Source organism: the organism of the source record quoted next, unplaced genomic scaffold, assembly GCF_019419815.1.
Source record: "Pyrus x bretschneideri cultivar Hongxiangsu unplaced genomic scaffold, Pyrus_bretschneideri_v1 Contig47, whole genome shotgun sequence".
NCBI classification, from domain to species: domain Eukaryota; kingdom Viridiplantae; phylum Streptophyta; class Magnoliopsida; order Rosales; family Rosaceae; genus Pyrus; species Pyrus x bretschneideri.
Window position 1 is genome coordinate 1527753 of NW_025999784.1, and position 14682 is coordinate 1542434.

The 14682-nt window shown below is 35.8% G+C and overlaps 1 protein-coding gene across 1 annotated transcript; it reads left to right on the top strand.

Annotated features, from left to right (window-relative positions):
• The first annotated feature begins 10118 nt into the window (after positions 1 to 10118).
• LOC103963664 (serine/threonine-protein kinase D6PKL1) lies at positions 10119 to 14633 on the top strand. Its single transcript, XM_048568106.1, has 3 exons — positions 10119 to 10319; positions 11132 to 13232; positions 13660 to 14633. Exons 2-3 carry the CDS (start codon positions 11353 to 11355, stop codon positions 14504 to 14506), a joined length of 2727 nt encoding a protein of 908 aa, XP_048424063.1. The 5' UTR covers positions 10119 to 10319; positions 11132 to 11352; the 3' UTR covers positions 14507 to 14633.
• Positions 14634 to 14682: the final 49 nt, after the last annotated feature.

The following is a 14682-nucleotide window of genomic DNA, read 5'->3' on the forward strand; positions in this document are numbered from 1 at the left end:
CGCCGAAAATAAAATATGGTGATAAACACTAAAAATTTGACAATGAACAATGGGGTAATGGTGACGCAAGTTGGAAACATAAGCCATCCACAAAGGGCATAAAATTTGACGAAGCATGCTAGTATAATTGTCACATTCCGACCTGGGCCCCCACCACATCCCAGGTTCGACTCCACCGTAGAACAATATTGTCCGTTTTGGTCCCCGACCACGCCCTTACAGTTTTGTTTTTGGGACCCGAAGCCAATGAGCTCCCAAAAGGCCTCGTGCTAGGTAGAGATGGGAATACACATACAAGGCTTACAGGATCCACTCATCTGGGTGATGTGGGATGTTACAATCCACCCCCCTTAGGGGGTCGATATCCTCGTCGGCACACCACAGTCAGGATTAGTCTCTGATACCAAATTGTCACATCTCGGCCCCGGCCCCCATCACATCCCGAGCTCAACCCCACCATAACACGATATTGTCCGTTTTGGGCCCCGACCAAGCCCTCACGGTTTTGTTTCTAGGAACTCACACGAGAACTTCCCAATGGGTCACCCATCTTGGGATTGCTCTCGCGCGAACTCACTTAACTTCGAGTTCTAATGGAACCCGAAGCCAGTGAGCTCCCAAAAGACCTCGTGCTAGGTAGAGATGAGAATACACGTATAAGGCATGATCCACTCCCCTGGGCAATGTGGGATGTTAGACTCAAGGTAAGTGCACAAGCCTGTCGTACAGACCACTATAAGTGGTTCCGACTCTTGTGCAGGGATGCTTGATAAGCTATATATTAAGTCGTACAGGTTACTATAGGTGACTCCCGACTTATATGCTAGCATTGATTGATAAGCTATTGATTCAGCCGTACATGCCACAATAGGTGGATCCAGTTGACATACCATTTCATATTGATTTATTTCACCTGGGTTACTTATTTTTGTTGAGATATTTGACATGGCATAACTGTGAGACTGTTGTTTTGGTTATGGTTTTGAGTTATAGTCACTCCTGTTATTTCTGGGAAATTATACAGTTGTTATGGCGAGGGGTTAGTGCCTTTGGTAATTGAAATTGGTTTGAAAAGTTTTGTTTCACTCACTCACATTTTCTATTTTTGCACCCCCTCTAAGTTCTAGCAGCAGAGTTCCGTATCGATGAGAATTTGTGGCACTTTTCAATACAGATGTCTTCTTATGATGGTATAATCATTATCTTACCTTACTGTACTATACATATGCTCTGTATTACGTGTGAATGGGTCCAGACCCGCTCACCGCGCACTCGTGTCCTTAGGTACTTTAGATTTTAATTTATTCACATTTTATACATTATCACACTTTATGGCTTCATTACTTTCCAAGTGTCGTCCAGCATGGCCCGATTCGGGGTCCTAGTAGACATTCATAGTCGGGGGTGTGTCAATAATGGCAAAGCACATTGACAAAATAAGCCATCCATGAATGCTGGGATGATTGTAAAGCACGCTGGGAAAATAAGCCGTCCACGAATGACATAACATTCAAGATAGGAAAAGGAAAAAGGAAATTGCATTGAAGAAATGGTTGCCAACCAACTCCAACTTAAGGAATGGGGTTGGCGGAGAGATGGTCTTTTGTGCTTTGCGAGAAAGGGTTGCCAACCAAACCCAAATTGATTGTGCACCTCTAAATTTTATATATTTATAAAGAAAAATATTCTTAATAAGAAGTAAACAACTATGATTTTTTAATGTTAATAACAGTTATATTGTCTAATTTCCAATATTAATATTGAAACTTTTAAAGTCAAATTTCGTAAAATTAAGTTTATTTTCTGCCCTCTTCCTCGATTTTATTTTTTAATTTATAGTAATGCCAATTTTAAGCAATAATTTTTCTAATTAAAATAGTTTATTGTCCCATGTAAACTTGAAAATTACGTCGACGACTGGCACTTAGCGGCATGAAACGGTAGTTTTGTAAACGGAAGCATCGACGTCAGCAGTGATGATAACGACCATCATCTTTGTTAATTGTCAGTCATTACCCAATGGATAAACATTTGATTAGCACTAACAAAGGGACCCACATCTCTAACCACCAAAGGAATAAACAAGAAAGAAAAAGGAGGTCTAGTGTTTAGGTAATAAACAAGTGTTTTTATTACGACAATTCATACATATAAACATACATTTATATTTAATAAGGTTAAAGTTTATACAATTAAATGGTCATTTTTTTTTTCACAGTGCACATTTCATCTGAATTTTTGTTCGATAGCATCACGTGTGGGTCAAGTGTGGCACTTGATGAAAATGTAAATTGATTTTTCCTGAACACAAATTTAAAATGTAAATTGTTTTTGTAAACGGAAATGTTGACATCAACAATGATGATAACGACCATCATCTTTTTTAATTGTCTTTCATTACCTAATGGATAAACATTTGATTAGCACAAACAAAGGGACCCACATCTCTAACCACCAGAGGAATATTTAGTAAGGTTAAAGTTTATATAATGAAATGTCGTTTTTTATCACAGTGCATATTTCATCTGAATTTTTGTTCGATAGGTTCACGTGTTGGTCAAGTGTGGCACTTGATGAAAATGTAAATTGATTTTTTTTTAACACAAATTTAAAAGGTAAGGAAATATGTACTGCATAAGGTGTACAATCTGATTGTCACGTCAATTTATGAATCTATCTTATTGAATGACGGTTCAGTATTTAATCGCGTCATCACTCCCTCCACAACCAACAGCGACAACACCATGATTGAAGATGGTCACTGGTTCCCTCTGAAGACGCCACTTGAATAAAATCGTAAGCCGGAACTGCAACCATTAATGTCAACGGGATCAGATTGATGAGCGCGAGTCAAAGCCCAGTTAGTTCACTCAAATATAATCGGGCTTTCAACAAAAAAAGTGTTTGAATCATGTTGGGCTTTTAGGTTATCCGGAGTCAAAAGCCTTCTTGTGCAAATGAAGGTGAAGGATGTGGGAAATAAGAGGAATGGAGAATGATGAAGGATTGTGGTAAGTGAAAGGAGGGAGAAATGAAGTAGAGTATAATAAAGATTTTGGTTTTAATGCTACGTAACATTCAGTGTTGAGTAGAGATATTTTAGTGTGATTGGAATACAGACACATACATTATATGTCGTTATATAAGTGAAGGAATACTTTGAAAACAAAAAACTTCCCTCCACTGGTGTAATGCTATATGGCGTACCAGCCCGTATTTCAGGCACATTGAAAAATCTCTCAATGTTATAAATGTTTTAGCTGTTTTATTTAGATTCCACAACTTTTAAGTTTTCTATTTTTAATCTAATTCATTTATTTTTCGTATTACTTAGAATTAAATAAAATTTAAAGGGCAAATGGCACATAGTGGAGCTCAACCATGCATTAAGAATGTTTTTTGCTTTTCAATTTAATTAGGGAAAGGGATCATCTCTAGATCCCTTCCTCCAAATCAAGGAATCCGGATCCTTAAAATTTGATCTAATGACTATAAATAGGGGGTCATCTTAAACGTTATAATAACTTTAGTCGTTTAATCAAATTTTAAGGACTCGGATCCCTTAATTTGATGAATTTGATAGAAATAATCTAGAGAGGATCCCTTTCCTTTAATTAGGGTTAATGGTTTTCCAAGCCTGTTCAACGTGTAGGCAACTCTGAGCACAAAATTAATATTTGATTGACCTTCAAGGTCGGCGAACCATATGGTACTATAATGAATCATGGCTTGAATATTTTAATCAGTTTGCTTTTTCAGGACAATAATACATATTACATTAAAAAATGGAGAAATTTGACTTATTCGCAAAATGCTACCAATAATAAATTAGTATCGAACTTTTTATCCATCGAAGTTTAAATAAAAGTGAAAGCCAACAATAATATTTTCCTAATAGATGGTCTCTACCCATCAAAGAACCAAATAATGTTGATCAAAAGAAGAGAAATGCTAATGCGACTTTCTCAAAGAACCACATGTTTTTTACTTAATGTTCTATAATGTTGGCACGAGAACGTTAAACTGTGAGGTGACAGAAAATCCATAGAGAATCTCAGTTTGAAAGAATCTCCCTAGTATTTTCTCAAAAAAGAATAATAAAAATGGGATCTAAGCTTAACCATTGTTATCATGAACTAATTCATGGCTTGTATGGAACTGTTTTTAAAATGACTGAAAGTGCTTTTAAAAAAAATGTTTTTGGGTTCCAAAAGCACCAGTTATGTGCTTGTTGCAAACAACAATAAAGTAATTTTCCAAGATTCACTTGCCATTTTACTACAAATTATTTTCATAAGCATTTTTACCAAAAACGTTTTCAACCATTTTAAACATTTGCCTATTGGAAGTTAAATTAGAAGGCTATTTTCAAGTTTCAACAACGTCATTCGATTCAAAACCTTTGATATCCCAAAAGAAAATTGCTTTATACCTAGAAAGCGTAGAATAAGGAGAAAAAAGAAACAAAAGAAGATTTTACGGCTTCACTTTAGGTGCCTAAGGACTTGGGATTAACAAATTAATAGGGCACTTTATATGGCTAATCATGCCTTCCCATGTTTACTGCTTAAGTTGAGGACCGAGGAGGGGCCAATACAGACACCAACCATCCCTTTCGGCCGGCCAAGGAATGAACTTGGCACATACACCATGAGAGATGGATGGTTCCACTTCATAATGTACATTGTATGCGGTTGTATTTTGTACATCCATGTATATATCGATAAATACAATTGATCATGAACGTTCAATCGAAAAATATAATTATCTATTATTAAGCACAATTCAATTGCTGAAGACAGTTTTCTCTTCAGATTCGCCATTTATTTCACAAGTAAAGAATCAATGACTAAACACGTTCTATGGAGCACAATTTTAATTTATGACAGTGGTCATGATTTAGGTTTGCAGTTTCGTTTAGGGTTTTGGTCTACCAGCTATATGACTAAACCTTTAAATAATGGCCTAGCACTTTTTTTTTTCAGCTTTAAAAAAATTTATCATTTCAAAATTATTTTCAAATCCAGGGCCCACGAATCATTTTTTATGTTATTTCATACTATATACAATTTCTTTGTTTGTGGGATCATTTAGGTTGAAACTCAGCACCTTACTCTTTAAAGTATTTATTTACTTGAATAATAAGCGATTCCAATTATCGTATCACTTGGAAAGATAAAAATAGAATATTAAAAGTATTTTCTGTAACTGTATAATGAAAATGAATGCTTACATACCTTTCAAACTGATATTATTAAAAATATTATGTTATCAGTACTGTAAATTTGAGCGTGATAGAAACTTGTACCAAAACATGATAAAGCATGGGATAGTTTTGGTGGTTATGTATAATGTGAAGAGGCTGAACAAGGTGGGGTCCGACGATGTCAAATCAATCACATGGTGAAACCATGTCGTGTTTGGACCGACCCATTTCAAATTTCGTTTTCAATTACAAGAAGAAAGATCTTTTATTAATTGGACTTAGTGTGTCGGGGCATTCAATTCGATAGAAACCAAACATTACATGGCCACACAAAATTGTGTTTCCTCCCTCTGAGTCTCCGTTGATCGCAGTACTTCTACACCTCCTGTGTAAGAATGAGGACCCTCTCTGGACCTTATTGGAAAGATCCTGAAATCTTTAAATTATGTTCGTTTATCATATATTGTACTATTAGTCAGTCAGGTATTATTTATATTTAATTTTAAATAAAAGTATTTAAAATGATTTCTGACCGCACAATGTACGATGAACGGACACGATTTGAGGATTCTAATAGTACGGTGTTATTTATATTTAATTTTAAATAAAAGTATTTAAAATAATTTCTGCCGCATAATGTACTATGAACATACACGATTTGAGGATTCCCAGAATCCTCACAAAAAGAATTCGGAGAGGATCCTCATTCCCTGTATAATATCGTTTGGGATTTCAAATATTTTAACTATTAAATTTGCTTGAAAATATAAAAAATTACAATCTAAATGATTAATATAATATGATTCAGTATTTCGAGTAATTTAACTATTAGATTTGTTTAAAAGTATAAGAGTATAAGAATTTAAATTTAACGGTTGAAATATTTAAACTAACCGATACTTCGGAGCAGTACTCATTGTTAAAGGGTAAATGTGACATACTAACGTTTAATTTGGATTGTTAAAGATATAGAACTTGTTTGGATGTGCTTTTAAAATGACTGAAAGAGCTTTTGGTGAAAATATTTTTGAAAACAATCCTTAGTAAAAATGCTAGTAGATCCTGGAAAAGCATTTTACTTAAAATGCTTTCTAGAAGACGCACATAACTGGTATTTTTTGTAGAAAGCACTTAAAGTGTTTTTTAAATCTAAAAATATTTTCTCTGAAAGTATTTTCAATCATTTTAAAAGTATATCCAAATGAGCTCATAGTTATTCGAGGACTTCTTGATCATAACTTGAATTCTCTCGAAATCCTTTGAGCAAAGCTCAAATCCTACTCGAAACCCTTCAAGCATTAAATGCTCAAATCCCTCCCAAAACTCTTTCTTATTTTCCTTTTATCGATCAAAGAATAGAGAAAGAAGAGTTTCGAAACAAGGTGCAATGAGTATTTATGCAAAAGACCCAACCACCCTCTCGAAAATTCATTTAATTGCTATATTTGATGTGAGACATTTGAGCCTTAGGGCTGGTCTGGTATTGCTATTCTTTAAAAAAAACTGTTTCTGCTGTGCTGTGAGAATAAACTCAATTTTGCTGTTTCACGTTTTTTTTTTTTTTTTTTTTTTTTTACAAAAACTATGAAAATAAACTGTTTTTAAGTGTTTGTCAAACATCTTTTTAATATTAACTTTTTTTATATCTATTTTTTGTAAAAGCACAGTCAGTACCAAACTAGTACTTAGATTCATTACTTGATAGCATGATGAAGATTGAAGACCAATGATGCACTATTTTGGCGATGACTGTGAGAGTGTCCATATAATACATTGCGTAACGTCAAATCCATCACTCTTTTATTTTGTCTTGGTGTTTGCCGTGTCCTTTTGACTGTGCATCCAGGACAAACCTTTGTTGAACATAATCATGATATACTAATTAGGTGGTTAATTAGCAGGTAAATTATGAGATGCGGTTTGACATATGATAGTCCATTTTTGTCTCATACGGTTGTATTTCAAATACATACGATATTATTTATATTAAGAAATGGATGAGTGAGATAAGTTCAAAGTTTATAATATCGATATGGAGAGAAATATTAATATGCAAATTTATGAAAATATTGATATCGGTTGCCTTTAATGAAATTATGAAAATTTGCAATGAAGTGAGTATATCAACTGACTCAAATTTGATTGGAATCAAATAAAAATTTCTCAAAAGAATCCAAAAGTTCTAAATTTGTAATGGGTTTTGGCAAAATTTCTGTACGAAATCAGTACATATCGTTGATATTCATTGATTTTCCTATATCTCTCCGATATATAGTGAAAGGACATTTTGACGGAAATATCGACAATTTCGTAGATAGTTAAACAATGTATAAGTCTCACAACGAGATAACCATAATAATTTGGTCAAATTTGGCTTTAGCGATAATCAAACCGATTACCTCTTATTTACAAGTAAAGATGAATATTACTAAACCGTAATACCAAATGATGTCTCATATAATTGTTAGATTAAATAATTTGAAAAAAATAAAATAAAATGTTAGGTAAACCATCAATTTGGTTCATTCAATGTTAATACTACTATGTTTAAATAGTTATTACTTGGTTACTCAAAGATGAGTATGAACTCCTACTCAAAATTTCTCAAAATTGTTTGTTGTGAATTCATAGAATTTCGTGTTTATAATCAAAACCATTCATATTATAAATCACCTTGTAAAGATTACCTCTACAAAAAATCAATTAAAACTAAGGTCGTTTAGTCATCAAACTGTTTAAAAACAAATGATGGAATTGGAAAAAGCATTACAAACCGTCTATGTATTTTCTACAATAGATTGACTAAATGAACTTAGTTTTATATTTTTTTTTGTAGAAACGATCTTTACAGTGTGATTCATAGTATAAACGGTTCTTATCATGAACATAAAACTCTATGATTAAAACACTAAAGGTTTTGAGTAGGAATTCCTACTCATATTTGAGTAACCTAGTGTTGTTCGTACAAAAATCCATCAATTTAAAGAAAATACTTAACTTATTTGTACATTGTATTTGTAGCCATTTTTATATCTGACCATTTTCCCTCCAAACAAATATAAAAAAGTGTAACGTGTTATATCTGTCCATTATCCTTCCAACCAAATAAAAAAAATGTGTAACGTGTTATATCTGTCCATTTTCCTTCCAACCTTAACAACCATCTACGTCATATGAAATATAAAAAAAGCGTAACGCGTTATATGCTTGTAGCATTCCTTCCAAACAAATTAGTTTACTTCAATAATCATGTCATTGTGTATATTTCATTACTAAATAACGTGTCGTACGTAAACGACAAGATGGATGAAAATACAGCTCTAGCAAGCTTGGAAAGTTTTGTTGGAGATGAGAGAATGGAGCCTAATAAACATGTTCAATCGAAAAGTCGAGATGTCATGCATTTGATCGCTTGAAACTTGCTTGCTTGAATGGTTAAAATGATAAGAGCATATCTGCTAACTAGTATTTAGATAGAAAAAATCGGTTTTAATCGTACTTGGGAAATAATTTAATCTCATAACTTTAAATATGAGTGAAAACTTTAAACTAGCTTCTTGGAGTCGAGAGTTTAGAGCCTAATAAACATTGTCTAATCAAAAAGCTTGAATGACAAGCATTTGTTCGCTTGAAACTCGCTTACTTGAATAGTTAAAATGATAAGAGTAGATCCGTTTTTAAAATAACAAGTATTTAAAGAAAAAAAAAATTATTTTTACGGGACTTTAGAAGTAATTTGATCTTAGGACTTTAAATATGAGTGAATGCTTTTAACTAGTTTTTTGGAGTCGAGAGTTTAGATCCTAATAAACATGTTTAATCAAAAAGTCGAAATAACATACGTTTGTTTGTTTGTTTGAAACTTGCTTACATGAATAGTTAAAATAACAAGAATAAATCAGCTTTCAAAATGACAAGTATTTATGTAGAAATAACTGTTTTTACTGTACTTGAGAGATAATTTAATCTTAAAACGTTACATACGAGTGAACGCTTTTAATCATCCAGATCCAATTCCCGTCATCTTGATAAGTAATATTCAAATCCATACTTTTCTAACAAATATGTATGACACGTGATGTGATTACATCTTAACATATTCTAAAACGAATCCAAAACAAGTAGCTAAACCGACAAGTACTGATGTACAACAACAAACAGTAAAAAACAACTCACTGTAAAAAACACGAAAACCGAAAAAAAGCCTTTATTGCCATTTGGTACTTTTAGTGGTATTTCTCTTCATTAAGAGATTTTACGACTTTCGCAATTTGAACTATACTATTACTATGTTGAGCTTAGTTGTTGTCTTTATTTTAATATAAATAATATCATTTGTTTAAAGAAAAAAAAAGAGAGCCTTTATTTGTCGGGATCAAATTTTTTGCATCCAAAATAAGTGTGATCTTTCTGTGGTTCCAATAAGTACTCAACACTTTAAATTTGGAATAAAACATAAAAAAATTACAATAATAAATACGTATCAGTCACTCATTAAGGCTACGGGACACCAATTTTGAATGAAGAAGATTTGGTCTTTTATTTGGAAAAAGATATGGAATCCGAAGATCTTGTAATCATGTATGTTCATCGTATATTGTGAAATCATAAATTATTAATTTAAAATTTAAAATTAACGATAAATGATATCTTGCGAAAATTGATAGTACAATGTACAATAAACGAATATAATTACAAGATCCTGAATCCCCAAAAAAAGAATCCGGCAAGTATCCCTTTCCCTTTTATTTACCCTCCTTCCCATATTTTTCACCCCAAAAATCCAAGAACCGCCCTAAAATTCAGAAAACGATTGTGATATGGACAATCCCAAGATAGTATTTCAAATTAATTTTCACATTTTTCGATGGACCCTACATATACGGTGGGACCGGGACCCACATTCCCTCAAAATAATCAGTGCAACCAGAGCGGAAAGAGAAGTCAGTGTTTTGTTTGTTAGCTCGCCATCAATCCTCTTCTCGCTTTCCCCTCTCTCTCGCCATCGCAGCACCTCCAAAGGTTTCTAGGGTTTGTAGCGCGCCATTTCCTCAGAGTTTTACTTTACTCGCCGAATCTTGCGCCAATGCGTCTGTTGAGGAAGCTCAATCAGGTATTGTTCTTCGCGTTTCTCCGATCTGGGTTTGCTTTTGAGCGTGTTCGTATCTCGAGATTTGAGCTTCTGGAGCTCTAAGAAGCTTGGCATTTTCATTTTATTTTACTTTTTCTTGAATTATTTTTTGGTTTTTTGTTGGGTTTGATTTGTTTGGTGGGATAAATTTGTTGGTGAATTTTTTTTTTCTTGGTGATGTGCAAAAAATGATTAAACTTTAGCTTGAAGAGAATTGAAAGATGGAAACTTGGTGTAGATTTCATGTAGTTTAATGATTTTTTTGTTTAAGTAGAGGAAAATGAAATTAGGGGAACAAAAAATGCATCATTTGCATTCCATTAAATTGATTGGAAATCTGTTTCGTGCCGGTTCTATGGTCGAAAGATATGACTTTTGTGTGATGGTGAAAGTTTGCTTTGACTAAGCTCATAGGGTTTAGCCCGAGTGGCGAGGGCGGGTGGGGAAATGGATTTAGGATTAGGCTAGGTCAAATGTTCCATTATGTTCCATTGTAACCAAGTAACGAAAATGATGCTTTGCCTAAGCTTTTGGGGTTAGCCCGGGTGGTGAGGGCGGGCGGGGAAATGGATTTAGGATTAGTCTAGGTCAGGCGTTCGTTTCCTTTTCATATTGGAGTTTTTCAAGTTTCGAATTGGTGGAGTAGTGTTGCAATGTTGTGTTGGTTTGAAATTTGAAATCTTTTCAGGAACTCCTATTGTGTGTCACTGAGTTGCTTACTTCCGTTTGCACTGACGGAAACTACATCTGCTGTTGGGTGACTGATGTTCTTCATACTTCTGTTGATGTTTCAGGGACTGCATTTTATCTTTTCCAAAGTGAAAAGACATATGGCTTGATGTGGGCAGTTTAGTTTATAAGGGCACAAAACAGTTTTACTCACAGCTCGTGACTTGTTGGAATCTTTACCTGAAAGGCTTCTCACGGAACTGATCATTGTAAAGTTGCTGGACTAAGCTCTTCCACGTTTTGGTACGCCGTTTGGATTACGTGACCAGACTGAGTAACCCTAGAAATGGGTTCATTTGCTGGTACATCTGAAATTGTGGAAGCGAAAGATGAGCTGACTACAGGTCAATATTCTCATGGAATACATCAGCCGAATTCTGGATTTAGTAAAGGTGACAAAGATTGGAAGCCTCCTCCTGTTCTAAAACTGGGATACAAGGATTCTCTAGAAGATGATATTAATAAGCTCTTCGAGGCAATCAAAACTCCATCCAAGGGTTCAGATCATTCAAAGCAAGTAGGCGCTAGCCCTTTAAATAGAAATGCCTTAAAGAAACCAATTACAGTGGGTGTGTCTCGCTCACTAGGGATTGGTAATTCAGAACCGGCAACACTGAAGCAGGCGTTAAGAGAGCTCTCTATTACCAAGGCATCAGAAATGGCTGCTATGAAACGATTATCAAAATTGACAAGTCCTGCAAGACCCTCGGAAGCTGGGAGGATCAAGACGTTATACAATGCAGTTGTTGTTCAACCCAGTCAATCTGGTGCCTCCTCAAGTGAAGATAGGGGAAATATGGTTGAAATCTCTCTGGTGCCAGAAGAAAGCATTTCAAATTCTTGTGAGGAGTTGTCTGAGCATCCTCAAATGTCCAAGATGAAGTCATCAAGCCAGAGTGGACATTCTTCTCCTCGATTTGCCAATGGGAAAGCAGAAAATAACTCCGGGAGCACAATAGTGCAAAATGAAAGTACCTCCAGTTGCAAGTTAAGGACAGTAGGGGAGCAAACAGTGAAGGCGGAACTGGGACAGAAGAAAAAAAATAAATCTAAAAGTGATCATATTTCAGAACTTGCTGAAAATGTTCCTTCCAGGACCATGTTACAGACAAAAACTAAGACGGAGCTGGTGAAGAAAGAGAAACTTAAATCTACAAGTGGCATTACATCAGTACTTGTTCAAAATGTTCCTGCCAAAACCAAGTTAGCTAATAAGCTATCAGCAGCAAAACCAGGGCGGAAAGTCAAGTTGCATGTAGTACCTTCTTCATCGAGTTCGGTGAATCGAAATCTGGCAAGCAAAGTATCCAGAAATGCCCTCCGCTCTGTAAAAGCAGCCAGCAGGAATAGGAACATCGTAAAGAAGAAGACAAGGCAAGAGTCAAGTTCTGTGGCCTGCAACTCTAGTAATTATAATGAAGTTGATGCTGATTTTGATCCTTGTACCAGTCAGCTGGTCTGCGAGAGATGTCAATGTGCAATACAAGGTGCTGGACAACAATCCAATCAAGGTTCTTTGGCACCCCAGTTTAACGGTCTTACTGCTGAGGTAAACTCAAATAATGTGCACAGCATTCCAGGTAAACCGGGCTTCACTTTCGACAGCAGTAATACTGGCAATAAAGGGGGAGATGACATTATGAAAGCAAAAAAGAACACCAAATCAAAAGAAAAGGGGGAATTCTCCCAAAGCTCAAAAAGTAGCCAAGGTGATCATAGTAGTAGTACGAGTTTGAGTGACGAGAGCAATGTCAGTGGATCTAGTTGCAGCAATAAGCCTCACATGTCGAAGGATGTGAGATGGGAGGCCATCCGTCATGTTCGGTTGCAGCATGGATCCCTGGGCTTGAGACACTTCAATCTTTTGAAGAAGCTTGGTTGTGGAGACATAGGTACTGTATATCTTGCTGAGCTCATTAGTACGAATTGCCTTTTTGCCATAAAGGTAATGGACAATGAGTTCTTGGCTAGAAGGAAGAAGATGCCTAGGGCGCAGACCGAAAGCGAAATACTGAGGATGCTTGATCATCCTTTTCTCCCTACACTGTATACCCAATTTACATCAGATAATTTGTCATGCTTAGTTATGGAGTATTGCCCAGGTGGAGATCTTCATGTCCTCCGGCAGAAGCAAATTGGAAGGTGTTTTTCTGAAGAGGCAACAAGGTAGAAATATTTGAATTAACACCTATATCGGACTTTTACATTTCGTTTTGGATGCTATTTGACATTATCTGCAGTCAAGCATTAGTCACAAGATAATAGTCTAAGAAAATAAAAAAAATACACCTTTGTAACCTCCACCTTCACCAACACTCACCACCCCAACTACGTATATTTTATTTAATGTGTTTTTCCCAGTCAGCTATCACCGTAAGGGATGCCTTCTCTTCTCTGAGAGAAATTGCTACATGACATCATGAATTGTTTTTTGTCCTTAATTTTACGGGTCGTCTCTAAAGAACTTCATTATCTAATTCAGTGGAGTAACTGACCATTAGATTCATGTCCTCTGATCTAGTACTTTTTCGTGTATTAAATAGTTGCTGGAATTTTACCATTACAAAACTAATTTAAATCTTTGTGCCTTCAGGTTCTATGTTGCGGAAGTTCTCCTTGCTTTGGAGTATTTACACATGCTTGGGGTAGTTTATCGGGATTTGAAACCAGAAAACATTCTAGTCCGCGAAGATGGTCACATCATGCTCACAGATTTTGACCTGTCTCTCAGGTGCACTGTCAGTCCAACTCTATTGAAATCACCTTCATGCGATGGTGATCGTGCAAGATTGTCTGGTCCGTGTACACAATCTAGCTGCGCTGAGCCGTTCTGCATTGAACCCTCCTGTCAAGTCTCATGCTTCACCCCTAGGTTTTTACCAGCTGCTGCAAAAACAAAGAAGTCCAAAAATGACCCTGCATCCCATGTTAGATCATTGCCGCAGCTTGTGGCAGAGCCTACTGATGCTCGGTCCAATTCCTTTGTCGGGACCCATGAGTACTTGGCTCCGGAGATCATCAAAGGAGAGGGTCATGGAGCTGCAGTTGATTGGTGGACGTTTGGTATCTTCCTTTACGAGCTTCTATATGGCAGAACACCATTCAAAGGTATTAACAACGAGGAAACATTGGCCAATGTGGTGTTGCAGAGCCTAAGGTTCCCAGAGGGCCCCCTTGTTAGTTTCCAGGCTCGAGATCTCATCAGAGGTCTGTTGGTAAAGGAGCCAGAGAATCGGTTGGGATCAGAGAAAGGGGCCGGTGAGATCAAGCAGCATCCGTTCTTTGAGGGCCTCAATTGGGCACTGATACGATGTGCCATTCCGCCAGAACTGCCCGAGTTTTGCGATTTTGAAATTCCCGACATGCCTGCTGCTCAGGAGAATACCAAGTATTTGGAGTTAACAGCGACGGGAGAGCACCTAGAGTTTGAGTTATTTTAGAGGAAAATCACAAGTTTTAGGAGAAGAAGCTTTCTACTTTGTGTATGTATTATTATCTCTTGAAAGACCTCCTCCTTTCCAATATATAACTCATAAATCTAGCTTATGTATATACTTTTTTAAGCTTTCAGCAATGGCGCATATATCAGATTCCGAAATTTTGTGCATTTTGAAAT